This window comes from Falco punctatus (assembly GCF_963210335.1).
Source record: "Falco punctatus genome assembly, chromosome: 6".
Classification (NCBI taxonomy): domain Eukaryota; kingdom Metazoa; phylum Chordata; class Aves; order Falconiformes; family Falconidae; genus Falco; species Falco punctatus.
The window spans coordinates 15,572,172-15,600,095 of record NC_137585.1 but is presented as its reverse complement, the minus strand read 5'-3'; the positions used below and the strand labels follow the sequence as shown (position 1 = coordinate 15,600,095).

Sequence of the window (27,924 nt, the reverse complement as noted above, 5' to 3'; positions counted from 1 at the left end):
GCTTTCCTAATGTTTAATTATTCCTGTTCTCTCTGCCTGCTGATATGAAACTGGATTTGTCCAAAGTTCCCGATAGCATCTCTAACTATACTTACTTTTGTTTTTCACTTACAACTTTTCTGGGCTGTTGCATGCACTTCTGCATAGGTAGTAAAGTACTCTGGGTCTTTGCTAATGGGATATGTTGTACAGTTAAGTTTTCCTTTTGATTAAGGATTTTGGGTGAAGTTCTCGGTTACTAAGAATTCATGGCAGCTGGAAATCTGTTTTCAACCCATTTTCCTTTATCCCATTTAGCTCATGCTGAACTATCCGTTCTTGTCTATGGCATGGAGCTAAACACAGGAGTCAGTCTCTTAGCAGTGCTAAACCAGACCATCTTAGTTAGTGTGGCTGTCTACTGTGTCATTCAGGGGTTTCATGGAGGACTGCAGAGTTACTTTTGCTTTCCAGAAGAGTTAACACATGCAACTGGTACCTGAAGCAAATGTCCGGGGGAAGTGGTTGCTGTAGGGAGCTTTCCCTCTTTAATCAGTGATGGGAAAGGGGAGGAAGAGCAGCAGCACTGCCCAGTGGAGATGACACTTGTGTCAGATGAGCATGTTGAGCCTTGGTGTGGCTAATCTGCTCTCTAAGGACAAATGAGTTGATCTCCTTGTGCCTAGGTTTCTCCTTCTACCAGGTAAGTAGAGTAGTGCTGATCTGCTTTATGAAATGCTCAAAGGACCATGGGTAAAAGGTGTAATATAGCATGACAATTTTGGCTGTTTATGCAAAAAAAAAGTGCACTGGGAGACACCCCAGCCGCAGACTAGCAAGCAGTCATGCCGTGCAGTACCATGGAGGAATGAGCGTGTCTTTCTAACGCTTTCTGGTATTTAAGGAATTGCAGGGTTGCATGTTTCCTGCATTTGTATTTCTGTTTATTTTAGTCTCCAGCAGGGACCAAGCACATAGACAATTAAGTTCCGGATATGACTGTGGTTTCGTTTTTAAGCCAGTATCGCACGGCACAACTTCCCCCTTGCATACTCTGGGTGCGTCGTGCTGCATGGGAGGCTGCAGCTTTGGCGCAGGACGCGCCGAGCCTGGGGGTCCGTCCCCTCTCCCCACAAATTTCATCGCACCTGCTGTGAGAAGGTCTTGGAAGAGCTTTCGGAGGATTGCTGAAGGAGAGAATAGTAAGTTTGGGAAAAGGAACTCTTTTGGGTGCTTTTTAATGCGTGTTTTTTTGGTTTTTTTTTTGTTTTTTTTAACTGTAAGACTTTCTGTGTTCCTGTGGATTATTCTTGCTACGATGGCATCTCTTCTGATGCTAATGAGCAAAAACGGTGCTTGAAAGGTCTGGTACTAAACAAGGAAGTAAGAGGAAGTTTTTAACTGGGCACGCAGTCCGTATTCTCTTTCTATTTCTTTATTTATTTATTTAATTCTGGTTTTCCAAAGGCAGAACTATCACTGTTAACATCAACATTCCCAGTTGGTTTTCGTTCCCTCGTTTGTGTGATCTATTTAGTCAACTGCGCCTAGGAAGTGTGCTTGAGCTAATGCGGAGTAGAGCTTTTGTCTTTTCAAACAGGAAATAAACAGTTGAAACAATTTGGTAACATTGGTAAGTACCTTGTGTATAGTCTACAGCTAATTTGTATGCCGGAGACCACTGGTGGGTCGTTAATGCTTTTTATCATACATCAGGGATTTGTGGGAGCCAGACTGTGTGAAGACTCGTGGAGGAAAAGTGAGCTGATCTGACCCAACTAGGGAATTTGCTCTTTTATTGATAGCTGTAGCATTGCAACATTATGCAGTAGTCTACCTCTTGACCTAAGAAGTCTTAACTTCTTGGCTGCCTCAGCAGGTGGCACAGGAGAAAAAAAATGCCTCTTGACTTCAAAACACACAAGCCTGTACATCTATGATGTTCTCAGGGACTGAAGGACCAAATTATGCCATTTCATTTGAATAGTCAATAATTAAACCTCAATTTTATTTAGAAATGTCATCGCAAAATGAATCAGTATTCAAGCAGTTGTCTCCTACAATGATCTCTTCTCCAAGTACTGATAGATAACATGTGCTGGAGGCTGGAAAAAACGGCATGTCAGTCACAGCTCCGAATAGCAAATTTGAACGATGGCTGCAGAGGCTGGTTGCAGCAAATGTGGAAGCTTGTGTGTGAGAACAGAGTCTTGCACCCCTTCCTATTTCTTGTTAAACAGCTAACCCCAGGAAGGTGTCCAAACCAAGTCATGTTCCATTTTATGTTGTTCCTGCAGTGGTTTATTCTTTGAAAGGCTGCTGTCTAGGACCAAGCCTCACAGAAATGCAGCTTGCGACATGAGGGACTGCTCACAAATGCTAATGATTAGTATAAAAAGCAATGAGTCTATTAATTGTCAAGGAACTGCGGTTCTCAGGCTCTGAAATGGGAAATGGGAAATTTCTCTGTGGGAAATCAGTGTCAATAAGTGTGATGTGAAACACATGAGGGGGGAAAAAACAATACTAGCTCTGCAGATGAATGATGGGCTCAGAGTGATGTGTTGCTATTTAGAAATAAGATCTTGGGGATATGATAGGTAGTTCCGTTAGTGTCAGATCGGCACGTGGTGGCGACCACAATAGCAAACAGCAATAGGGAGTAGGGGGAGAGGAATGGAGAACAACATTGTGAATGCTGCAGTGCTCCTCTCTAAATCTGGGCAGGTCTGGTTCCCAGCACTTCAACAAGCTGGAGAGAGTTCAGAAAATGGCAACCAGGATGGTCAAAGGTACTGTGGAGTGGTTTCCCTGTGAAGGGCAACTAAGATGTAGGCTGTACTTGCTCAGTTCTGGAAAGAGATGACTGTTGAGGGTGTAGGATGGTAATACAGTAGTAACATGGAGTAGTAACGCGGTGACGTGAAGAATGTGAATCAGTTGGTCCTCTTTGCACTGTGTGTAGCGGGGAGATTCAGGGGAAGGTGGCAGGTGGCAGGTCAGAGCAGGCAGCAGGAGGTGGTGCTTCAGGCAAGGGGAAGCCATGCTCCTCAGCTCCTCTTGAATGGTGGGAGGTACACATATTCAAGAGGTGAAGGGGAAGTAAATGTGTTGATAGCTTCTAATTAACCAGGACCCTGGTTTTGATTTAGGAAGGCTGGTTTGTAAGCTGTTGAAATGTTTCAGGGAAGTACCTGTATATGCTTGCTCCATTGTTGGTTTTTTTTTTTGGTTTTTTTTTTTTTTTTTTTTTGGAGGGGTTGGTTTGGTTTTGGTTTGGTTCTTTTTTCCCTGTAATCTTCTGCTTTTTGGGTGCTGTATGGGACTGGATACTAGGCAAGCTAGTCTTACCCTGTATAGCAATTTTAACACTCTAGGACACAGGACTGAAGCTTTAGAGGATATGAACTTATACTATTGCAAATTCTTAATTTCAGGCCTTTTCTTACAGGCTTCGAAATTTTAGAAAGTGGCTTCTGATGTTTGGGTTCCTTGGCCGGAGATCAAGCATGCGCAGGCAGTACATTACTTTGATGTGTAAGCAGTCGAAGGAAGTAAGAGATACACAAGTTGAGTATTGCAGCAAGGCTGAGTTAGTGTAAGTTGTGGTGTACGCAGATGACTACAGAAGACTTCTGAGCAGGACATCCCAAGGAATAACAGCTATAACAGCTGTCAGAAACCTACTTTGAAAGTCAGTTGTCCTTAGGTTGCTCTGTATTAAACTTTCCTCTCTCTGTTAATTTCGTTTTGGGAGTCTTATCTTCGTTCAGTTGTTCCTTAGGCACTAAATGACTCAATTTCTCCTACCTTATTTTACCAAGCATCTTTTTAGAGACAGAATTCAGTTTTGCAGCCACCATAATTAAATTTAATTCTCTTGTGACCCTTTCCCCTAGTGGCTTGCTGGGATTTTTGTACCTAATTCATTTTACCAGACTGATGTGCAAAAGCATCCAGTAGCTATTTTCTACCAATATTCTTGGCTTGACAAAATCTGTGTTAAAATATGTGTTCGTAATGCACTTTGACTGGAGCCTTTAATAAATATGTGAGAGTGAGCCTGCAGAGCTGCACCGTGTTGTTTGGTGTGTATAAAGCTATTAAGGAGAGAAAATGTCACTTTGGAGGTCTTCCGTGGGCAGTGTGCAACAGTGTTTGCAGCAACTGCCTCGCTCCACTGTACTTACAGGGCTGGGTCATCATAGCATCTCACTTCAGGCACCTGTGGTAGCAGCTGAGGCTGTCTCTTTGGTAGCAGAATGGAGGTGGTAACTGAAAAATGCAAGCCAGGGCTAGATCCTTGTTTAAATACTGTGGATTGTTCTTTAAAGGTGCCATGTCCACTCGTTATGCAGGGAACCTTGAGAGACAAGGCTCCTAGTATGGGTGTCTTGGGTAGGGAGCAGGAGCCCTCTCCTGTGTGAACCTCTAACACGGGGCATCTCCTTGGTTTCTGTTAGAAGAAGCCTCCCCTCTCCTTCAGCGGCCCTGCAGCACTGAGCTTCAGAGAGAAGGGAGAGCATTTTCCATCCACTAACGGGCAGCACTCCCAATTAGAGAGCAGAGCAGCAGGCTGTTGTGCCAGGTATCCTGCGCTCAGCAGCAGCTGGGGTTTGATGATTCAGAGGAGTGTAAAAAGTCTTCCTGGTCATTATATTGTCGTCTTTGCTCTGGCTTTTTTATATTTTAGGACTGTTTGGGAAAGATGAGATCTCTTACTCACACTAGTACAGATATTACTGTGACACAAACCATATGCTGCCATGATTGTCCAGGGCTCAGAGCCATGATCCTTCCATAGTTCCCTTCACCTCTGCAGCCAACAATTTTATTTGTACAGTTGCAGTATATAACTCTGATTTCTTGCACTTAAATCATTATAAGTTTGGTTTAATAAAGAGCCATCTTACTTCTTGCATGGCTGGATGGCCAGGCCCAAAGAGTTGTGGTGAATGGAGTTAAATCAGTTGGTGGCTGGTCACAGGTGGTGTTCCCCAGGGCTCAGTATTGGGGCCAGTTCTGTTTGATATCTTTATCGATGATCTGGATGAGAGGGTCTGTCAAACACAAAAAGGAAGCCCACAGAGGGTGGACATGAGGGCAGGTGGCCTGGGGGGCATACAGAGAAATTGTCTGAGCAGCTAGGGATCAGGTTAGCAAAGCTAAAGCCCTGACAGAATTAAATCTGGCCAGGGATGTCAGGGACAACAAGAAAAGCTTCCGTAGTTGCATCGGTGATAAAAGGAGGAGGGGCAAAAATGTCAGCCCTCTCCAGAAGGAAATGGGAGACCTGGTTACCCAGGATATGGAGAATGCTGATGTATACTAATTTTTTTTTTTTTTGCTTTGGCCTTCACTGCAAGTGCTCCAGCCACACATCCCAAGTTGTAGAAAATGAAGACAGAGACTGGGAAAACGAAGGACTGCCCACTGTAGGGAAAGATCAGGTTCAGGAACATCTAAGGAACCTGAAGGTGGGATGCATCTGTGGATCCTGAGAGAACTGGCACATGAAGTGACTAAGTCACTACCCATCATATTTGAGAAGTTGTGGCAGTCAGGTGAAATTCCCACTGTTTGGAAAAGGGGAAACATGACCCCCATTTTTAAAAATGGAATTAAGAGAGACCCAGGGAACTACAGGCCAGTCGCGATTCTGTGATCGAGTGCGCTCTTGGTAAGTTGCAGATGACACCAAGTTGGACAGGAGTGTAGATCTGCTTGAGGGTAGGAAGGCTCTACAGAGGGATCTGGACAGGCTGGTTTATGGGTCAAGGACAACTCTATGCGATTCAACAAGGCCAAGTGCTGGGTCCTGCCCTTGGGTCATTACAACCCCATGCAATGCTACAGGCTTGGGGAAGAGTGGCTGCAAAGCTGCCTGGTGGAAAAGGACCTGCGGGTGCTGGTTAACAGCCGGCTGAATGTGAGCCAGCTGTGTGCCCAGGTGGCCAAGAAGGCCGACACTATCCTGGCTTGTATCTGGAACAGCATGGCCAGCAGGACAAGGGGAGTGATTGTCCTCCTGTACTGGGCACTGGTGTGGCTGGACCTCAAATCCTGTGTTCAGTTCTGGGCCCCACACTGTAAGAAGGACACTGGAGCGTGTCCACAGACTGGCAGTGAAGGTGGCAAAGGGTCTGGAGCACCAGGCTTACAAGGAGCAGCTGAGGGAATTGGGACTGTTTAGTCTGGAGAAAAGGAGACTCAGGGGGCACCTTATTGCTCTCTACAACTACCTGAAAGGAGGTTGTGGTAAGGTGGGAGTCAGTCCCTTATCCCAAGTAACAAGTGATAAGACGAGAGGAAATGGCCTCTAGTTGTGTCAGGGGAGGTTTAGATTGGGTATTAGGAAAAAAAATCTTCACAGAAAGGGTCATCAAGCATTGGAACAGGCTGCCCAGGGAAATGGTTGAGTCACCATCCCTGGAGGTATTTAAAAGATGAGTAGATGTGGTGCTTAGGGACATGGTTTAGTGGTGGACTTGGCCGTGTTATGTTTGCAGTTGGACTTGATGATCTTTAAGGTCTTTTCCAACCTAAATGATTCTATGATTCTTTAGTACAGTTTGTAAAAGAGTGTATTCAGATTCCACTATCTGTAACTTTTTATTGAGTTTTAGTCTTTGCCAGGCTAAAGCATCCTAATTATTTGAGTCTTGTGGACTTGACTGAAAAACCTGTACGTGAACATTTAAGATTGCAAAAGCCAGCACTTTAAATATTTCCTACCATGTAGGCTGCCTGTAGAGCCTGGCTCTATCTTTTGTGTTCTCTGTGTAGGCAGCATGGCACAGCCTTACACACCCATGGTTAGAAAATCAGACTCATCTCTGCTTGCACTGTGGTTTGAGTTATGGCTTCTAGAAGATTGGGGGGATACCATTGCCGCTTATTCATAGATGATAGCTGGTGATAGAAATGAACTTCAGCTGGATGTGTGGTAGGACCATGTGTATGGATGGCTATGCAGCCTCGCCACCCAGCTCTGATAACCCCATTCCTTTCTCTGACTTCTGCTGTCCTCCAACACAACTCCTAGCTGCTTTGGATAATCTTGCCCATAGTTTTGTGTTTGTTGACAAGGTATTTTCACTGCTGTATTGCGTATTGTGATTCTGCTTTCATTTGAGGACATCTAGGTTGGGAAAGAAAGTCATTCTCCAATCTGTGTTTAAAATAAAGAAATCTCAAGAAGCCATGCAACTTAATCTAACGTGAGATGGGATTATCTACCCAGAAACATGACATTGTTTCCCCTAAGCTATACCAGCAATAAAAGAAACTCCTTATATTTATAAGCTTGTCTCAGTAATTTAACTGCTGTATTCTGGATTTAATACTACTTAAGTAATGGTCATTTTTGTAGCAGATACCCATTGATAGTTAGAAACTGAAAGCTTTTTCATTTCAGTTGAAATAGGATTTTACTAATCTAATTCAGATGGAATTAGATGGAATTAAGGCAAGTTTTATTACTTCAGGGCTTCTTTCTTATATTTTGATGATTAACAAAAAAAAAAGGAAAGTTCTTTTTAACTACTTTTTCTTTACACAGATTTAAATACATTTTCAGATTTTTTTAAAAAAGCAATCTACCAGTCATGAAATCGTAACTGAAAAAAATCCCTTGGGTTTGTTTTTTTCTTAGCACTGATTTTGATCTTTACATGCTGTTATTCATGTTCCTTTTCCCCCCATATTTTTTACCAGTTTACCAGGAGCGAGAAAAGGCAATGGATCCAGCCTCTTTAAATGTGCTTACACAGCCTGCTGCACTTAATCAATTCCTAGCTGAGAATGCCATTGCTCAAGGTATGTACTTTATGAACCAGAACAGAAAAAGGTCCAAAGAATGACCTGAAAAACCAAGCAGAAAATGTGCAGTACAAATGAATTGTGTATTTTTTTTTTAGCAGAGGTCCCGTGGTTTTATCAGCAGCGACTAAACTCTGTGTGTCTAATTTGGCTGCTGACTCTCTAGAGGCAGATAATGAAGAAACAACGCAAATTCTAGCTGGTTCTTTAACTGAAATTTAAATTTCACTTAAGGACATGGTTTAGTGGTAGACTTGGCAGCGTTAGGTTAACAGTCAAGCTCAATGATCTTAAAGGTCTTTTCCAGCTGACCACATTTGTTTTCTTATTTCCAGAACTGTCCACCTAGATCTTACTGATTTGAATTACATAGAAGCATAATTTCCAACAGTAGCATTAATAGCGTGATATACCATTTTCTTGCTCATAAGGAATCAGCTAAAATAAAAAATGATAATGTTTCTACATATGGCAATATGATATTGGGTAATATTAAACTGATGGCAGACTTTACAGCAAACTTGTATTATCCCCATCGTATCTGATAATTGTAATGAATCTTGTTTGCTTCCTTTCATAGGCGAGAAGAAGAAACTCATAAAACCGACCTCAAGCCACAATACTAAATTGGAAGAATTAAAACTGGTACCATTTCTTTTACTGTATTGTTTAACCCTCACCTCAAGCTGTTTTAACCTGTTGTGATAATGTTCATCCCTGTAAATTACCCAGCTCTTTGGCCCCAGTTCCCCACTGTCTAGGGGTGGGATGAGCTTTGCTTTTGGCACATGGGCTCCACACAAGTAAACCAGAGCTTTTGCTTAAGCATGGTGCTAGGATGGCTGGAGCCACACAGGACCAAGGTTCAAATGCCTGCATCAACCAAGAGCGGTCACTGCTGTGTGTAAAGTGGACCGTAGGTTTAAACACTACTATGATACCTCTCCTAACTTGGGACATGTGGATGAGCCATGCCAGAAGTACCCAGCTGTCACAGCACTCTCAAAATTATTAAGCTGGAACAAGGTCTTTTACCATCTCATATCAACATACTCTTCATGCCTGTCCCTCTGCTGCCTTCTAGTCTCATCTCATCCATGGCCCGCTCCCTCTTCTCTTGCTTCTTCCTCTCTCTCTTCCTTGGCTGCTCCCTCTTCACTGGCTGCCCAGCCCCCTAACAGAACCAGCCACAGTGGCACCTTATCTACATTGCCAACACCCCCAAGCCAGCCCACAGCTGTGTTATCAATGTTAATTAACCCAGCTTCATTCCTCTACACCCAGTTGCTACCTCGTTGTAATGATGGTGTAATAGCAATTAGAAGTCAGCTGGAACGATCATGACTGAAAGCAAACCCACATCAGCATTTGCTGTGACTAAAAACGTGTGTTTGGGTACGTGCAGGTTTACTGCCCTGATCCCATGCTAACAAGTTTTGGGATTGCTGAGCTGATCATCAATGGTCTTCTGGTCTTGTCTTCTACCTCCAGTGGTAGTTGGCTCAGCTGTGATGCAGCCCGAGGGGGATAGCACAGAGCAGAGGGAAAAGGGATGAAAGGTATGCCAGTCACCAAGAATTTGGGGAAAAGCTTTTAAGTATGGTGCAAGGTTTTTGTATAGTACATCATCTGCTTGAGGTAGCTGTGAATGATGAATCCTATTTCATGGGAAAGTACTTTATTTCTAAGTAATCTTGAAAATCTTCCCTGTGCATTCAGTCACTGCGTTTCTGTCATGGCACAGCTCAGGGGAAGGTTAGCATACTGAAATTTCCTGGAAGAAAAGTGGCATGTCTCTTATAAGACCAGCAGTTCTTGCATTATGGAGATACTAAAACTCTTATAAATATTATAAAAGCCAGCTTAGGCTTCGTGCTGATGGGTGTGTTATATGGCATTCATAAATCCAGAAATATGCATGTTTCTAGTTACATTTTCTTAAAGTTTTGAGCACATTTGATCAAAAAGACTTAATTTTTCACAATGTTTTTATACAAAAGAGAAAATTTGAAAGGTGGTGCTGCAAAATGCAATTATATTGTCTACAGAGACACTGAATTTGTTCTTTCTGTGCTGCCAAAAATTAAGAGCTTTCCTGTATATGGAGAATTCTGTGAGCTTCAGTGCTCAATCCATTTTCCATCAGAGACTCCTGAAAAAATGTTCTTCTTTGGATGAGGAGGAGGTGGAAATCGGGTCCCAGGGGAGGCAATCCTCTGGGTGCCCATTGACGGCACCGATTGCCACCTTAATCTAAACAGTTCATGGCTCCTCTAGAGAAGAGACTGGGATGGAGGCAGGGACAAAGAGGTATCTTTAAGGGAAGCAAAGAAACTCGCTTGGGAGAAAGACTGTGTTCCACTACATTTTCATTTTGAGGTGGCTTTAGGAAAATAAGAAATGTGAAATGGCTCACCGTAGTTACTATAAATATTGAATTGCTTGTAAGATAGAAGATGGTTACATTTGGAAGCCAGTAGCAAGCTTCTTGAAGTATTCCTTTTCTCCTTTCCCTGTTTACTCATTTTTAGACACAGCGCTCTGCTCAACAACTGGACTGAAAGCAGAGTTGTGTGCCCTGTAGGCTGTGGATGTGGCTGTTTAGAGCTGAGATAGCAAACGAGGGATCTCATAGCTCTGTACTCAGCAGTGCTTTGCCTTTTCCGACTTTCATCTAGTTGTACTGTGATGTTTGGGGTACCGTTCTGTCTCTCACACACCTAAAGCATCGCCAGTTCTTCACATGCAAGCATTAGCTGAGGAGCACAGCTTTCTGCTCCAGAAAATTCTTGTTACTTCTTAGCTGAGGAAGTATATTGCAAACACTTTGACAGCTTCTCAGTTCATGCAAGTCCTGGCACCAGGCATTTCTGTCTCTTGTGCAGTTTCAAGCATCTCAGAGATAACCTTTTTTTTCCATACTGCTTTTTACATTTCTGTTAATGTTGGCTAACTTACAGATATCTGCTATGAATTTTCTCCTCTGTTTACAGAAAGTGCGAAGGATATTATGCATAAAACAAACTCCAGACACTCGCTTGTGTAGCAATAATAGCAATACAAGCAATACCCATCCCTCTTTCAAGAGGTTCTTGCTAACAGCCAGTGGGGGCTACTGCTTTTCAGTTCTGCTTCAGCAGGTCATCTTCCCTTTCTGTCAACGGATGTGGATAAAGCACATGGTTGGGGAAGCGCTGAAGAGCTCCTTTGGCCTCAGGAGCATGGTGTTCAAGAAAGGGGTGCAGGACCAAGGGATGTAACTGGGAACATGGTTCCTTTCCAGTTGTAGCCGAGCCCGTGGCTTCCTGAGCAGCTTGCCCTTGCAAAGGCAGGAAGAATATTGGAAAGGACAATGGGAAGACTGCCACATAAGAAAGCAAAATAAACAAAATGCCCTTTTTTTTTTTTTTTTTTTTACCAAAAAAGAAGGTTTTTGGAGATAATTAGTACAAATTTACAGAATGAAAAAGAAAACAAAAATACGAGAGAAAGAGGGAGAGTGCTAGTAACATGGATGATTGAGAGACAACCAACAGAATGAGTGAAGCCTCTTTTCTTACAAACCATTTCTGACTACTGTATTTGTGTGAATTTTGTGATGTCTAATGAAGGCAGGGATTGGGGAGTGTACTCTGCAGGCTTTTCCCTGATGGAAGCAGGAATAAGATCTGTCTCTCCATCTGTATAACTATTTCTAGAAAATTCATAGGAATATAACTTGTAAGATGTCTATCTCACTTGAAAATTAGGGAGAACTAACTGATGCTTAACTTCCCTTCAAAAAAGAACCAAAAAGCACAAAGGAAGTGGAGGTTGAAAGCAAACAAAGATGTGAAATAAGGGACTAAAGAGAAAGGTGAAATAGAACATAGCACTGAGTCCTCTGCTGTCTAAACAGCAATAATGTAATTGCCAGCTGCTTTTTCCTCCACAGTTACTGATTGACTGGATTAACACAACCCTGAAAGAGGAACACATAGTAGTTAAAAGTCTGGAAGAGGATCTGTATGACGGGCTGGTACTTCATCATCTTTTGGGTAAGCTACTGCTTGGAGTTTAGCTTGCAAACACATCATGGAGAAACTTCCAGATCAGAGAATAAACCCCACAAATCGCAATAGCAGTGATCTGCTGGAGTCTTGTTTCTCACTAAGGGAGAAAGCACTACATTGTGTACTATCTGTGAAAACAGCAATTCTGAACAACAAATGCCTGATGATCTGCTATTGTTTTCATATAACTATATTTCTTCTAAGAAAGTCTTTTTACCTGCTAGTTAACATAATAATAAGGTAACTTTGAAGTGTGAAATTACAGTGCCTCTGAAAGTAAGGAGTGCTTCATAAGGCAGGAGCACAAAGGTGACTTGTGATGCTACCAGAAACATTGAATGGAATCAGCACTATCATTTATATGTTTTTCTGCTTTAAAAAAAAATAATGTTCTAGGTCTAAAGCACTGGGCTGAAACTGATGAAAGTCTAAGAGGCTCTCTATGCAACAACATGCTTGCACAAAGATACGACCTCTTGGAACAGCCTGTTAGTCTATTTATATTTCTCCATCTCTCCTGTCCCTGCTTCACTTTTTTTTCCCCCTTTCTCACTCTCTCTGGGGACGTCTTTCAAACCATATCTCCTTTTCACCAAGGCTGAGGCCAGTAGCATGAACAGGATCGGCTTATTTTCGTAGTTTACATCCCTGAGCAATGAGCTGGCATTTCTTCTATATATGTGAGTTGATACTACCTACATGAAAGATTCACTCACTGGATTCCTGTAGCTTCCACTAGGAAAAGTAGGAGTGTGGAGTGCTAGGGTTGGGGGATGCTGCTGCAAGGAATGACTTTTTTCCTCTCCCCTTTTCAGAGCTTTTACTGAGGCTTTCGGAGAGCACAGGATTTTAACAAGGCATACAGCTGTGGGATGTGGCCCTGTGGAAGCTGTTAAGTGTTACTGAACATTTAAAACAAGACTTTGTGTGCTTTGCTGTCATTTTATATTTCTGATTTATTTTTCCTGTGGTGATGTTAAAATACATCTTTCTTCTTCCTATGGACTCTCTGTCAAAGAAAACCTAGGATCTCTCAAGCTGGATGTTGACAAGATCGCGTTAACAGAAAAAAAACAGCGACAGAAACTCTCTGTGATTCTGGAAGCTGTGGCTAAGTGTTTGCAACTGGAAGAAAGTCAGCTGAAATGGAGTGTGGAATGTAGGTGCAGAAGTGAAATTGGAGAAAATTGTCCATCACAGAGCCTCCTCTGCTATAAGGCTGTTATGAGGCAAAGGGGTACCAGAACAGTAATTAAGCAACCTGTTTTCAATTACTAGTTGGATCAAAAGTGAAACAGGAATATCTGACCCAGACTGAGTCATGCAAGCTGCATCCTTTAAGTTGTATGGCTTGTGGACCACTTAAAAACCCTCGGTGTCCATGTGTATGTCTCACAAATAGGACTTTTAAGGTGCGGTATTGTTGAATTGTGATATTATATGAACCCCAATCTGATGTCCCACCTGTATTATGGTCCTCCATAACTTTGGAATCCTCTGCATAGGGAGAATTTGTGATATGAGTGAGGTTTACTCAGTTTTGCACACTAAACATTGGGTTTTTTTCTTTACATGGAATAGCTATCTTGACAAAGGACTTACTGAGCACACTGCATCTTCTGGTTGCAATAGCAAAGCACTTCAAACCCAGCCTGGCCATGCCTCCAAATGTTCAAGTGGAAACAATCACCATTGAGGTAATTATAGTTTCAGTATTTGTTACAGTAGATCTTAAAGAGCTTTGATGAGACTAATTTGCTTAGAATTCAGGAGAAATGTGTGTGCAGCTGTGAAGGAGATTCAAGTATTTTCTATGAACTGTGCCTTTTAATTTCTGAGTTTGCTGAACTAGACTACCATGTTGTTCTCGGTTCAGGGTAGGAAAGGGCAGAACCACTATGCTGTTTTTTCTCCTTGATCAAAAAAAAGGAATGGTCCGAAGTCTGTAAAGAGGACAAAGAAGAAATTCTGCTGTCACTGTCTTTAAGTGTTTTGAAATAGAAGCCTTTACTCATAAACCATGATACTGGCTTAATGCTGAGGGTTTATTTCTTTAGGGGAAGGGAGTTTTTATCCCCTTCCATTGAGGTCACGTTTTGGTATTTTGCTCTACAAGCCGATGCTTTCCTCCTCTGTTTTGTTTCTTACAGTCAACTATGGGACTTTAGGAGAACATCAAATGCAGCTTGGGATATAATTGCAAAAATTAGTACCACCGTGTTACAGTTTTAACAGAGGGTTTGCAGTGCAGTGGTGTTGGGGGCCCAGCACGCGGTCTGTATGGCATTACCTAGCGCTCTTCCCTCTTTGGAGGATCATAACTGGAACTGAAACAAAGCGTGTCCTCAAGCTATGTGTGCCACTTTAGGAGGTTTAAGCGTCCCCCAGAAGCTTCTTCTGAGGCTTCAAAGGTAGCTGCTGGGTTCTGCAAAGGTAGCAGTTGTGGCCCCATCCCAGCTGGGCACTTCAGCAGGGGAGTGTTCCCTCTGGCATCTAAGAGGAGCCCAGCCTGTGTGTTGGACTTGTCACTGATCAGACCCACGCTCTGAGGGAAGCAGCCCTCCATCTGGTGCCTTACGGGGCCGCCCTGCCTCAGGTGCACAGAAATTGGGAGCGATTATCTGTGAAATTGCAGCATCAGAAAGGAAGGGCTGTTAACCCTGGGAGGGAGAGGAGGAGCAAGAGGGGTAATGGGTTATGGTAGTGAGCTGGTTCCCTGGAGGAGGAATCAATGCCTCTGGTGGCAACGGTAGTCATTAGGTCAAAAGTGAGGAGAGCCCGCGACGGCAGTGCTCCGAAGGGGGAAGTGCTGGAGCAGCCCAGGGAGGCCAGGGAAGGCCCAGCCCTCCTGCGACGCGTGCCTGCAGGAAGGGCCTGCCGCGGCCCCGGCGGGGCTGGGTGTGCTCCTTGGCCACGAGCTGACCCAAAGGAGTTGAAGTGCGTAAACAGGGGATGTATTTCACTGCCTGAGAGGACGTGGCGGCAAACACCAAGGATGCTCCTGTGCTGACACATTTCCGTGTACCCATGTGAAGCAGCAGGCATGCCCAGCCTCTCCTGCCTCTTCGGGCTGTCAGCTGGGCTGAAGCACTTTTTATTTTGATGCTATGTGGGTTACTAAGATCTGCATAGAGGAAAAAAATAAAAGGACATCAGCAAAGATCCCAATTAGCTTCAGAAATACTAAGAACTGACATCTTAAGTCCTCTGTCGGGGCCAGGGGGCATTCATCAATGGCAGGCCACGGCATGTGGTTGTTATAAGGCAGAGATGACCACCTCCAGTGCTATAAAACTGAAGTGTCCTTAGTGCAGTGAGGTGCACAAGGAGATTGCTGCTTGCCCAAAGCAGCTTGATGCATCATCAAGAATCCAGGTGAACATGCCAGCCTCCAAACTTCACCAGCTGAGGGACCACGTGCTTCTCCTTTGGCTTCCTCTGACGGGAAGTACCCTACTTCTGGTGGAAGACTGAAGAGAGCAGAGGGGAGCCACAACCTCTCAAAGTGCCTGTACTAGTTGCACTGGACTTCTTGAATAAATGCCCTCTGGTAGTCATTTAAGGCAGCAAACAGGTCATGAAAGACTTACTAATGCTTATGGGTATTTTTTTTTCTGTGTGACAAACCCAAAAATATTTATTGTCCTTTCAACAGAACACCTCCAGAGGATTAAAGACAGCAAATGCGGTGGAATACATCACAGAAAACAAGTAAGAGGGGATATATCTGTTTTTTACACTGTCAATCAGAAAAGAAATATTGTGGGTGTTTCCCCCTTAGAAAAAATAGCTGGTATCATGATGATGACAACAAGTGTGAACCCAGACATGCATATGCATGCAAACTGTTTCTCTGATTTCTTTTTTTTTTCTCTTCAGATTTAGTATTATAGTATAATGCTTTTTAATGAACTTCTCTAAAATAATGTGCATGATTATTTCTGAGGCCTAGTGTTTTTTATTGCCATGAAATATAGTAACAAATATAATAATACAAATCCAGTACTGTAAATTTACCTGCCCCAGACTAAACTGGAAATTTTCTAAAGCCATAGTGGTTTAAATCTGCTTTTAATTTGTTGCTATTGTATTATTAAATAAAGAGAAAGGGGGCAGTTGTTTTCTGATTTTGCTGTGAAAGAAAGGTTTGAGCTTGCTGAGCGTGTGAAGTAGTCATTACTAAAGGAGGTTAGTAGTAGGGATACCATTTGTATACTGAGAAAATATGGACATTATTCCAAGAACTAGAAACAGATTTTCCTACTTTCATCTTTAATACGCTAGAGCATCTTCAAACTCTAATATCATGAGCAGCTTATTGGAAGAGGATATTTTGGATTGCGCTTATAAAATAAATGCTCGTTGGTCTGTGGGCCAATTAAAATCTCATATACTTCCAAGAGCCTGGGCAAATATACAGAGTACTTAAAAATGTCTGTTGGAGAGTTATTCTGATGGAACGTTAATGGCACTTTGTATTGTCTCCTGCTTTACAAAATAGCTGATGGCCCAGATAAGCTTTGCTTGTGAATAAGATTAGTTCTGCTGAATGCTTTTTCTAATTTTTGCTTTTTATTACAATTCTAGGGAGAGTTTAGAAGTGCAGTCAAGTAAGTACTGGCATTGCCAAGTTCAGTGTTTCACCATTATGTGCTGTTATACACCACATTCTGAACCATTTTTACCTCATGATAAAATCTGTGTGCTCCCACCAGATTTAATGGTGATTCATGGATTTCTCCTAGTGTTTTTCTCCAAACATTTCCTGTTAATGTCTGTTTGTATCAACACAATATAGTTTGGAAATTGGGTGGCCACTTCGCCCATGGACTACAGGCAGCAGATGGGACATGAGACAAGAAATGAAACAGTGGGTTGATGACCCAACAGAGAAGACCTGGCTAGGGGCAAAGTATGTCTTGGATTTATGCATTGACCTCATTCTTGTTGCTACCAGTTTCAACATAGTTTCCTTTCTGCAGTTTGCAAATGAGGTTTTGAAATCTACTTGCACTCAGTTATGGACGGCAGTGCAGTAAAACCAATGTATCCAGAGTTTTTGCCCATAGGATTTTTAAGGGCTATGAAATACTTGAGGTGAAAAATGTCCATGTATGTAGAGCCTGGAGAAGGTCTGGGCACTGCTCAGGCTTCCGTGTGAGCTGCTCTTCCCTACTGCAAAGGAGCACATTGCATCCCCAGTGAATCAGGGCAACCATTTTAATTCTGCTGTGCCCCTTATGTTAGTGTTTTCATTCTTTGCAGAGGTGCAAACTGTATCATTTAATACATATTTATCATTTATTCCACTGAGTGGTCTCTAATGTGGGCTGAAATTGTGGGGGGAAAAAACCACACCAATAAACAACCAAAATAACGCCCCCTGTAATTAGGTGTTTCTTCCAGTGGGCTGATTCTGCTGGGAAGAGAAATCTGCAAAATGCACTCTGTTTTCGACACAGCTTGCTTAACAAAGAGAGGAGTCCCAAAGCATGGCTTCGGAAGAGGGCTCTCTAGCTTGCAAGACCATTGCAGGTTTCACACTGTCGCTCAGTGATTTCGATGGATTCACCTATTCCCTGACGTTGCTCCTGCAGCAACCCCCTAACAGGGAGAATGGAGAAACCTCCCTTCTGGAGTGGAGGCATATTTGTCGCTGGCTTTGAGGAGGAATCTTCCTTAAGCAAAGCTGCCTTCGCTTTCCTGCACCACAGAAACTGGTTCCCCATTTAGTTACGCTGCTAGAGTGCCCGTCATTTTGAAGGGTGTTTCAAATGTTTCTGTTCATTGCTTGAACCAGAGCAGTCCTGTGGCCGGGTTACTGGGAGGATATGTGTCCTGCTTTTGCTAAACCTGGGCAGAAAATGGATGTGAAGGGTGGGTGTTCACAGGGACTTCAATGAATCTCATTTCCCTGGAAATCTTTAAACTCATGCTAGTTGTCTGGTGGAGTGCTGCTGGCACCAGCTCGTGCCTGCCTTTAAACTGGGTGGCAGCACTGGTCATTTTTGAGGTTTGTGAGTTTTCAGAGGAAGGGCAGTGTCTCCAAACCCAATATCTAGTTTGTGGTTGTGTTTTTGTTTTTTTTTAAGGAAGGGGGCTGTTTTTCTGCAAATGTGATGTAACTGATGTTTCTGTTGAGGGAGAGCAGTAAAATACACAGCTGCTCTTCTCTGCTTACAGTATTTTAACCTAGAGGTTCAGGGTTAAAAAAACATAACTGAAAAGAGATAAACTGTAGAGATGCAAAACTCAGTCATTGCTCATACTGGTGGCAGCACAAATCTTGAGAACCTCTACAGACTAAAATTATGGACCTGAATGAAGTAAGTTGTTTTCTTGGAGTTAGGTTGAAGGGAAGCCTCTAACCCTGTCTTCTGATAAATACAAAAGCAGGATTTTTCCTTGTCTCCCTACAACTTTCTTCCTCCCTGGCTTATAAGGTGTGAACACCTTTCTCCTTCTGGAGCCACTTTAAACCTCTGATCTGACAGTTAACATTTAATTAGTATTATTTGAATTGTTTTGATACAGAAGATGATGCCTTTGATGAATTATTTAGCCGTGCTCCAGATAAACTGGATGCTGTAAAAAAGGTAATTTACTTCTTTAGTAGACATCAAAATTTGTAAGTTAAAACATAATTCATGATTTCACTGGAAAAAGTTTCTTCTACTCTCTCCTCCCCTTCTGTTTTCTTTAGGTATTTTTGCAATTTGTCAACCAGCATGTTGGAAAATTAGGATTAAATGTGAAAGACATCGAATCTCAGGTAGCCTGCTCTAAGCTACATGTTAACCATGTTTTGTCAGCCGTTTGACTGTTTTCCCTCACCATTAGGATTACTCCTTTTTGTTGTAGTAATTTAAACTTGGCAATGTAACAATTATTTCTAGCTTCAGGTTAAGATACTAGGCTTTAATCTCTGAATTTTCTGAAGCTAATAAGTAATGAAAAAAATACAGCTTTGTATTCAGTGCTGCCCCTGTAATGCTACAGGGAGTAACTTTCGGAATTTGCCCAACTCCTGTGGATGCTCTTTCTGTCAGTATGGAAATAAAGGTTTTCTGACAACTAAACTGGAAGTCCAGTTGATTACTGGTGCTCAGTGACTTTTAATGGTAGATTTGCTTCACAGTAGGAAGGCCTAATTTTCATTACATTTCAAAGTCCCATCCTCTGAACACTGAGCTTTGTTAAAGTCCATGAAATTGCAAAAGAAGTGTTCATTAGGTACCTCAGGATCGGGTCCCTGGGTGCTGGTGAAGAGAGGCACAACCACACCTCTGCTGTCCTCCTCTGCGGCCTCTGGGGAGGGCAGACAGCATCTCCTGCAGAGCCGGGGAGCCGCAGCATCCTCTCATGCCTCTCTGGGGAGTGAATGAGCGCTGGGAAATGAGCTTGGGGACATCCCTCGTGGCTTTCTCATTCCCTACTTCTGCAGACACATATGCAGAAATCAGCCCACAGTTCTTGCTTTGCTCTAAGCATTCAAAACCTTGGTGCAGTGGCAGTCCCTGCGATTTATACCATGCAGATGAAAAGTGGAGCTGTGCTGCGGGAGCTCTTCTGGGTTTTCCTAGTGGGCAGCTGTGAGAAAGGAAGTTTCGCAAGTGTTCTGTTGTAAATCTCAGGCACTAGGCACAATTTTCTTTTATTTGTAGTTACGCCTCTGTCGCTTGTGGTCATCTGAAGTCTCTCCACATCTGGAATAGTTTGTTTTAATAGCTGTCCTTTTACAGTGTCATATTTTCACTAATATGAACTTGGGAGCCTTATTTAACTAAATATGAAGTTCGCTGTGGAAGAGGTTGAGGGAACTGAGTCATTAGGCTGTCTGCTTGCCAGAGTACCATTTAGATTCATTTATTGCTAAAATGTCGTTTATTGGCGTAATCTACTAAAAGCCAGTGTATAATATATATTCAGATCATTTGTCATCTAGTTTGCAGATGGAGTTATCTTACTTCTGTTAATTGGACAGCTAGAGGGTTACTTTCTGAACTTAAGGAATTTTTTCCTGACTCCAGCCAGCACCACGGAGATGGTAGGTTGTTATTTAATTACTTCAGAGCTTGAGACTTGTGTTTTTAATGCTTCCATATGTCAGTGAAGAGCTCTGCCTCTTGCTTTAACTGCTGTGGCTGTGTGTGAAGTCCTATGCATGCAGTGTTGCAGGATAGTGTTTTGGGACAGGACAAATGCACACGCTTGGTGCTGTTAAAATACCTTGGAACAGGTTGGTGTCCTCTTCAAAATTAGTTGTCTCGTGGGAGGCAAACTATTGTTACTTGCATTTATTTGGCATATACATCCCTCTGAACACAGATATTTTGGTGGGGAACTGAGATACGAAGGTGTAGTGGGGAATTGGTATGCTATCTCCTACAAATCTGTCCTGCAAACAACATTTTTACATGGAGGACACCCCTTGCATAGCAGAACTGGATCCCTATAGGTTTCCTTACGCTGTTCTAAAAATATACCTTAATCAAGACATGACCAGAACATTTTGAAGGCTCCCTCTGTGCTTAGGAAGCCCTTGAGAATTTACATCTTTTCCTCTCTCAAGGCTACAGCCCTAAGGCTGTAACCTACCCAGCCAGACTTGCCTGATTCCTTTTTTAACCTGCACCAGGCAGATTTCATCAGTGCTTTAAAAGAAAAAGGTGTCATCAGCTAGAATATAGTGTGTGCTGGGCTGCTGGTGTAAATGCCTCCTCCACAGATCTAGAATGTTCATATATTTTGAGATATTTGAGATATTTTCAAACTGTCTCTGGTGTGGGTAGCGATTTGTCATTTGGGTCACTGAACAGCTCTGAAAATCTTGAAACTCTAGCTGTTTTTCCTGGGTTATATTCAGTCGGGTCTCTGAAGGTGAAATACGTCAGATCCATTTTGCTTCAGAGCTGCCTGAGAAGGGAATCTCTCCTCTGGCGTGGTTTGCATTACAGCTTCCCTGCACAGATGAGGCTTTTGTCTGATTCCCAGCCTCACTGCAGTTATTCTCTCTGGGCAACGCTTATTTGTAATGAAAATCCTCAGAGGTCCCATATTAATTAATAAATACCTCTGTGGAGCTTTTCATTAAAACATTTAAAAGCAGAATTAAGACCTAGGTTCAAATTTTGTCAAAAAAGCATTACTGTCAGTTGGTGACTTTATTAGGAAAATGCAAACTTTTAGAAATCCAAAAATAGGGAAAATCCAGTGTTGAATGATTGAATCAAACAAAATCAAAGCATTTCCTTGCATGTATTTTTTTCCTTTTCTCCTCCTCCACTCAGTTTTCAAAATTATTTGTTCTGGACCATTGACTTGGAAATACACTTTTAACATTTCCATTAACTTTATTTAGAGGAAATCAATGAATATAGTTTTCAATTTAAAATTTCATAGAAAACCTTTTCCTTGTTGAATCAGCCCTATTCAAGCCTCACAGATTTCTTTCAAGAAATTAGATACCCCTACATTTCAGGTACAAATCAGAGCTCAGACTTTCTAGTTCTTACTGCATGTGCTGGTCACTGGCCTTAGAGGAGAATATAATGGGTTGGGTACTGGTTCAGTACAATTCTCTGCATCCTAGTGATTTCATTTTAGCAAAGTTACTTCCAGGTACTGGGCTTATTATTGAACAGTTTGCCAGAGTGGTATTTACCATTTGTTTCTCCTCTGATGTTTGTTACAAGATGAAAAGCGGGATGACAATATAACTAAAAATATTGAGCGACCATAGTTCAACTGTCATTTGTACATAAAATATGTCTCTCAAATCCCCTGTGCTTTCTAACTCCCTGTCATTTTAGACATTAATTGGTACAGTAAAGTATGAAAATGTAACCTTTGCTGAGACTTAAAACACATCATTTGTCTTATGAAAATGGTGACAACCACATGCACCGTTCTGATCGGTGCAGTGCATCACCTTTCATTCAAGCTGAAAGCTTGTGGCTCAAAGCTGGTACAGAAAGTTCCTGAATCACAAGGAGGGGAAATTGGGATGGAAGCAGTGATATTGAGGAGGAAATAGAAACAAGAAACAGGGAGGGCAGGAGCCCATTTTAGAGGGATGAGAAGGGTGAGGAAAACAGGAGCAGATATTCAGGAGATGACCCATCTACAGGTGCAAGCAGACAACACTGAGTGGGTAGATTTGTTGCAGGGTTTTTTGGCATTTATTACCCCCCCCCAAAAAAAAAAAAAAACCAAAAAACCAAAAAAAACCAAACAACCCCCCAAAAAAACCAAAATCCATGAGGTTTACGAGTAGCTATAAAGAAAGTCCATCTGGGTGCGTATAGGAAGGTGTGTATTTTGGGGCAAAGAATATAATCTCAAAATAGGTCAGGTTGAAATTAGGGATAAACTTTGTGCAGTCAGGAGATGAAGATGATGATGATGATAGAGGGCCTGTGTAGTTTATCAAACCTGTGAACTCTGTAGTTTTGCCAAAACAGGCCCAGAGCTGTAATACCCCAAAACATCCTCACCTCTGTCCAGCCGTAAATCCTGGACAACTGTCCAGCTCTTATGAGTCTGGAAGTGCAGCTGGATGAAACAACTTATTTTTCTACGTTGCCTTTCTTTGGTAATTATCAGTATTTCTGTCTGAAAATTTATTTTGGAATTTGCATGTTACTGTTCCTTGCAAATCTCATATGCATTACAGAAGGGGAAATGTGCCCCTTTTGCCTGTGCTGGTTCATTAAGGAAACATTTGATTTATTCATTCTGATCAGAAATGTGTAGATCTGTGTGAGCTTAAGCTCTCCTGGCTGCTGACTGTCAAAGTAAGAAAATAAGCCCGAATCCAAACTGTCAGTCTCTGTTACTTGTAAACCAGAGAAACAGGTGAAACATAAATCTATTGCTTCACTTCAAAGAACATAGCTTTTGCGTGGCTTATGCATGGGGGACTCCTGTGCTTATTGTCAGAAGATAATAGGGAATAGCATGGCAGCAGTTATGATGTGCCTCCCAAAGCATAAATTGCTCGGTGGCCTAAAGAATGTACAAAGAGATGATTTGACATTCATTCAGGTCTTGTTACTTCATTAGAGGAAGGGAGCTGCCTAATTACCATCCAAGTAAACAACTGCCCTTAAGCTGTTAGAAGCTAGTAATGAGATGTTATATTACTTTAAAAAAATCATTCATGACTAGTGCATATGCATGTGATGCTGCTTTTATGTGGGAAAAGGCTAGAAAAAGCAGTGAGGAAAAATGAGAAAATAACCCCCAGCTTTCATTCATAGACGTGTACTTAATTTCTCATGAGTAATATTAAGGATATCATCACTACTGTTACTGTGTATAGACATCTTTCTATCTTAAAACATAAACTTCTAGCTCACAAATATAGCTGACAGGAAGGTTTCGAATCTTTGTAATTCCGAATGAAATATAGAGAACTTTATCCTTATGTACTTTTTGTTCCATATGTGGTAAGCATATGGGCATTGTTAAAAAAAAAAAAAAAAAGAAACAAATTCCATGCATCTATTAGATCCAGTTATGAATCTAGCCTATTTTCGCCATGGAAACATCCATTAACATGACTTTCACGTGCAAAGTCTATTTTTAAATAAATGGATTCTTCAGCCCACTTCATGGGATAAGTTTTGTTGGAGATGGATTTTACATCCAGTTATTCATGAAAATTGGTAGAGCACTCCATCAAAACTAAGGAGATGAATATGAGTACGTATTTATGAATCGGTATCTTCAACTACTAGAGAAATACTTTTAAAAATCTCCTGGCCACTGCCCCATTGGGTGGAAAATATTTTCTGCTATATTGATTTCTCTTACTGTCTCATTAACAGCTTCACAATGTTAACCTTGCACTAGACTTGCTGGCAGACGGAGGTCTTCTGAATTTTTCTGTGAACTCTGAAGGTGAGTCATGGCATGCAAATTTGCCTGGAATAGAATTAGAATTGCTTTTATCCTAGCTTAGCAAAAATTAGAGTAATTGAGGAAAGTAGGCTCTTCAGGGTGACACCGAGACATTTCATTAATATGGCTGCCCCATAGGTCCTCATTCGGAATGTATAGTAATAAAGCTGAGAATTGTCTTGAACAATCTTTATGTCTATACTAAAAAGGCTGGATTGTTTTAACTTTAGTAAGTTCATGCTAAACTTAAACTGTTTAGTAAGTCAGTTTAACTGTTTGTTAAAGATTTAATACAGAAGTAGCTCCTAGGAAAATTAGAGCAGCTGAGCTGGAGGGAAAGCTATTTTCCTTTCTCGTAAGAAGTTTCACTGTGTTAAACCCAAGCTTGTTTCATGTGGGAAGATACCTTGCAGAATATGTCGTGAAAATCAGAAACACCGGCCACTCTACCACTCTATTCAAACCCAGAAAAGCTGGTGGGTCAGTCTCCTGAATATGAAATTCATAGGCTTTAAGTTGCTCTTCTGCCAGGTTCAGATGTGGAAGCTGAAACTTGATCTCCTACATCCAAGTGAATAATTGCTGAGTTAATGTACATGCATGTTCCTTTCTCTTGCCCCACCACAAAAAAAAAAAAAAAAAAAAAAGTTTCCTTTGAGTGCAATTTTCCAATTTTAAAAAATGCTCCACAGAAAATTTTTTGACCAGCTCCCGGTGGCATGCAGGATGTGGTTACACTAGTGGGTGGTGCTGTTGACTGCTTAGCCTGACCTCTTGCCGGGTACATAACCTCACCCCATCATTCCTCTATCAAGCTCAAAAGTTTGTTGTTCAATAAGGCAGTCAAATCTTTATTAAGAATACAAAGCATTATCTCTTCCCATTAGTTATTTAAGCAAGTAGGCGCATGTGTTTAGTACGTAACATCATGGAGAGGGAAAGCTAGAATTTAGGGCTTTCATTGGTTTTTCTTTTTCCACTAATGCTTTGGTAATGTTGGCAGTTTGCATAACAGGCATTCACAAATTGTGGGCTTTTTGCCATATTACATAGAGCTAGGAGTTTGGAAAGCTATTTATGTTAACTTTGAAAAGAGTAATCTGCATGAGTTCAGGTCTCCATGCTGAGATCCACCTTTTGTATGAAAGGAGATAAACCCATGCTTTCTTTCCTTCCCTCTGGCTATTCTGCACTGCCTCAAACACAGAGTTGATCAGCATAAGAAATATTGGTGCCAGCATCCGCAGTTCCTTTAGCTTCACTGGGAAAATCTTCAGCTAGTGATTGAATTTAATATGATTTAGGGGTACTTAGTACGGTTACACTATTTAGAGCGTTTAAGGATCTCATTTACTAGTGTTTCATTATTAGTCTTTTTCTCAGTGATTTACAGCACTGTAAGAACAGTAAAACCCTCTCAATCAGTTACCCGTTACCCTCTTCCATTACAATTATTAAAAATACAAGAGGAGTTTGTTTAGCCAAGAACACAGAAGCTGAAAAGTAATTGGAAAAAAGAAAACAGTCAATGGCAGCAAAATGTGATGGAAATGTTATAACCAAAAAAAAAAAAAAAGCGTCAGGTAATTCCCATCATGATTCCTGCCATAGAAGAATTATAACAAACCTAAAGCTTTAAAGTCCTATTGAATTGTCTACTCTGTTCTCTGCTAGTGAAGAATTATTTCTTACTCTGCATTTTTTATCCTGTCTTCCAGCAAGATAGTGCGTGAAAGTACCTTTTCCTTAAGTTAATTTAATGAATAAATACTTTTTCTAGCTCTGTAGTTGCTGTTTTGCTTCTTGTTACAATTAGATTGTCTAAGTTTACATTATAATTGGGGAAAGGTGGAAGATTATCTTTGGCAGTTGCAGTCTCTTTCTATTCCAGGGATTGCTAATACTTCCCATCTGGTTTTGTTGTTTCTGGTTTGTGTATCCACAGATATTGTGAATGGAGATGTGAAGACTACAATGCGGATTCTGTATTGCTTGTATTCCAAATACAAGACCAAAGAAACATGAAGAGCAAGGCCAAGAGCTTTGGCGGGGGGTTTTGTTGGTTTTGTTTTTGTTTTTTTTTTTTTTTTTTCTCCTACCATGTCATGGTCTGATTTTTGTATTCCCAGCTCTATTTGCTACTGTTTATGTGCTTGCACTTGTGTTTGACACTTGCTGTATTAACATTGTATATGCAAGTATGTACTCATGCAATGTTTCACATACACAGACTGAGTCACTGTAAGTATGTGTCTGGAGGTGAATTGGGAAGCTGTTATTGCAACCTCCCCGCTTTCCTACTTCTAAGTCATTCTGAAAACCAGAGTGGTGAAAGACCCACCTTGGCATCTCTGGGGAGATGGCATTCAAAGCCTTCTTTAGACAGGCAGCCAGCTGTCGTCAGACAAGAGGATATGGATTGGACACCAAATGAATAGGCAGCAGAAATGAAATCTGAACACATCAAGTGCATGATAAAAGTTTCACCATCTGCCTGCTCGAATATGGAAAAGGGACTCAGAACGACATGCTGGCATGAGACTGCAGTGGCAGAGGGATCTCCTGCACAGCTGTAGGAAGATGCCCTTATTCCTTGCTAAGCTGATGCCAAACTGTGGTCAGCTCCAGCCTGTTGCAGCACTAATGTGATGTCAGACTGGTGGGAATGCTAATTCCTGTGTCAGCTGTGTTGTAGGAATGACTAACATGAGTGCTTTCTCTCCGATAGGAGGTGGTTAGATACTGGCTTCCTCTGCAGCTGGTAGAAGCAGAGCCCGTCGTGAACGGGAGTAGTGAAGCTCTCACCTTCTGCTACTTCTGACAACATACTTGTGCTGTGGGGACTCTCAAACTCCTCTGACACTCTCCTAGCTGGATTAGTCAGTCCAGCGACTGTCCCCAGGCATCCCAGCAGCTCCCTCTGGATGCAGTGAGGCTAGCTGCTCTCTGTGTTACCTGTCACCCTTGGTCTTTCTCAGTGGTTTTAAGTCAGAACTCCTTCAAGCCCTCAGTCTACTCCCTTAACCTTAAAATTATGTCATGTTTGTGTTGCATAAAGCTTGAGATATAATTAAAAAAAAAAAAAGAGAGGTTTTGATGATATTTTGGCTTCCATTTAAACTGATTTAATTTCCTGTCGTTGGAGACTCTGACATTTGATCTCTGATCTGATCCTCCATCTGTGTGTTTATGGAAAACCAAAGCTCGCCTAGTGCAAGTGCTGACATTTACAGATGAGAATTTGTTGTGTCTACCTCTGGATCACGCAGCCTAAGAAAGGTCCTTAGATAGCAATGCCGATAAGTCTTCAAGTCCTGCCTTTGAAAATGGTAATATAGCACAGCTGCTGGAGGAAAGAGGTCTGCAAACTGCCCTGAGCCTAATCCTTTTTGCACAAATAATTACCTCGTTATGTTTTTACAGAGAAAAATCCAATGTGTGGTGCCAATGAGCTACAAGAAAATCAGCTGCTTCCCTAGCAGATGTTAGTTATGTGTGCTGTTTTGAATGATTTAAGCAGAGAGTACTTGTTTTCTCACATGCAAGTCTCCGTAGGTATCTTGCTTTGTTCCTTAATGGGCTTCTAACAGTTGACTGGGAGACCTGAGAAATTTGTTCTTGCTTCACAGATCCTGGCTGCTGTTGCTGTAACATGGCAAGTGGATGGTAGAATAAATAGTTATTGAGCAGGTAAAACTGGGATGTGGCTTGTGGAGAGCAGGGACGCGGGGCAGGAGGGCGTTTGGTGGTGATATGGTAGCACCGTGGCCTTTTCCACCTAGGAAGCCAACCTGAATCTCTTCCCCCATGCTGGGACCAGAAGTCACTTCCAGTGTGTGACTTTAGGTATAACCCAGAAGCTATGAAAGAGTCAGTGGGGGGGGGATTAGCTGATGCTGTCCTGGGTAGATGGTTATTACTGCTCAAGGAAATGCTTGTTTTTTTCTCTGCGTGTTCTGAGTTTTGTGGCCCACTCCTCTGGCATAAGTAAACCCAGCGTTTGCACTTATGCAGATCCCTGGCAGGGGAAGTGGTGTTCTTGATAGTAAAAGAAAGGGTTATATTCCCTTCCCAGCACCAGCTTGCCTACTAAACTTGTTCTGAACAAGTCATTCTTTTGAAAACATACAGGGGGGAAAAATGACAGCTAATATGCTTGAATCAAAAA

The 27,924-nt window shown here is 41.9% G+C and overlaps 1 protein-coding gene across 3 annotated transcripts; it reads left to right on the top strand.

Annotated features, from left to right (window-relative positions):
* Nucleotides 1–566: 566 nt before the first annotated feature.
* On the top strand, nucleotides 567–25,979 carry PARVG (parvin gamma). 3 transcript variants are annotated; one of them, XM_080390828.1, is made up of 13 exons: nucleotides 943–1,181; nucleotides 7,696–7,797; nucleotides 8,381–8,445; nucleotides 11,735–11,837; nucleotides 12,871–13,011; nucleotides 13,434–13,549; nucleotides 15,508–15,563; nucleotides 16,440–16,462; nucleotides 18,387–18,448; nucleotides 18,556–18,624; nucleotides 19,798–19,899; nucleotides 23,684–23,756; nucleotides 25,702–25,979. In XM_080390828.1, exons 1-13 carry the CDS (start codon nucleotides 1,052–1,054, stop codon nucleotides 25,779–25,781), a joined length of 1,122 nt encoding a protein of 373 aa, XP_080246954.1. In that variant the 5' UTR covers nucleotides 943–1,051; the 3' UTR covers nucleotides 25,782–25,979. The 3 variants fall into 3 exon arrangements, 1 of the variants encoding a protein (XP_080246954.1); XR_013928688.1 differs by lacking the exons at nucleotides 19,798–19,899; nucleotides 23,684–23,756; nucleotides 25,702–25,979 and adding an exon at nucleotides 567–682 and having other exon boundaries at nucleotides 933–1,181; nucleotides 11,717–11,837; nucleotides 16,440–18,448; XR_013928689.1 differs by lacking the exons at nucleotides 19,798–19,899; nucleotides 23,684–23,756; nucleotides 25,702–25,979 and having other exon boundaries at nucleotides 877–1,181; nucleotides 11,717–11,837; nucleotides 16,440–18,448.
* Nucleotides 25,980–27,924: the final 1,945 nt, after the last annotated feature.

Coding starts and splice junctions, on each gene's coding strand:
- PARVG (XM_080390828.1), top strand. CDS start 1,052: ATGGGAGGCTGCAGCTTTGGCGCAGGACGCGCCGAGCCTGGGGGTCCG. Junction 11,838..12,870: donor GGTACTTCATCATCTTTTGG/GTAAGCTACTGC, acceptor TCTCTGTCAAAG/AAAACCTAGGATCTCTCAAG. Junction 15,564..16,439: donor GAATACATCACAGAAAACAA/GTAAGAGGGGAT, acceptor TTACAATTCTAG/GGAGAGTTTAGAAGTGCAGT.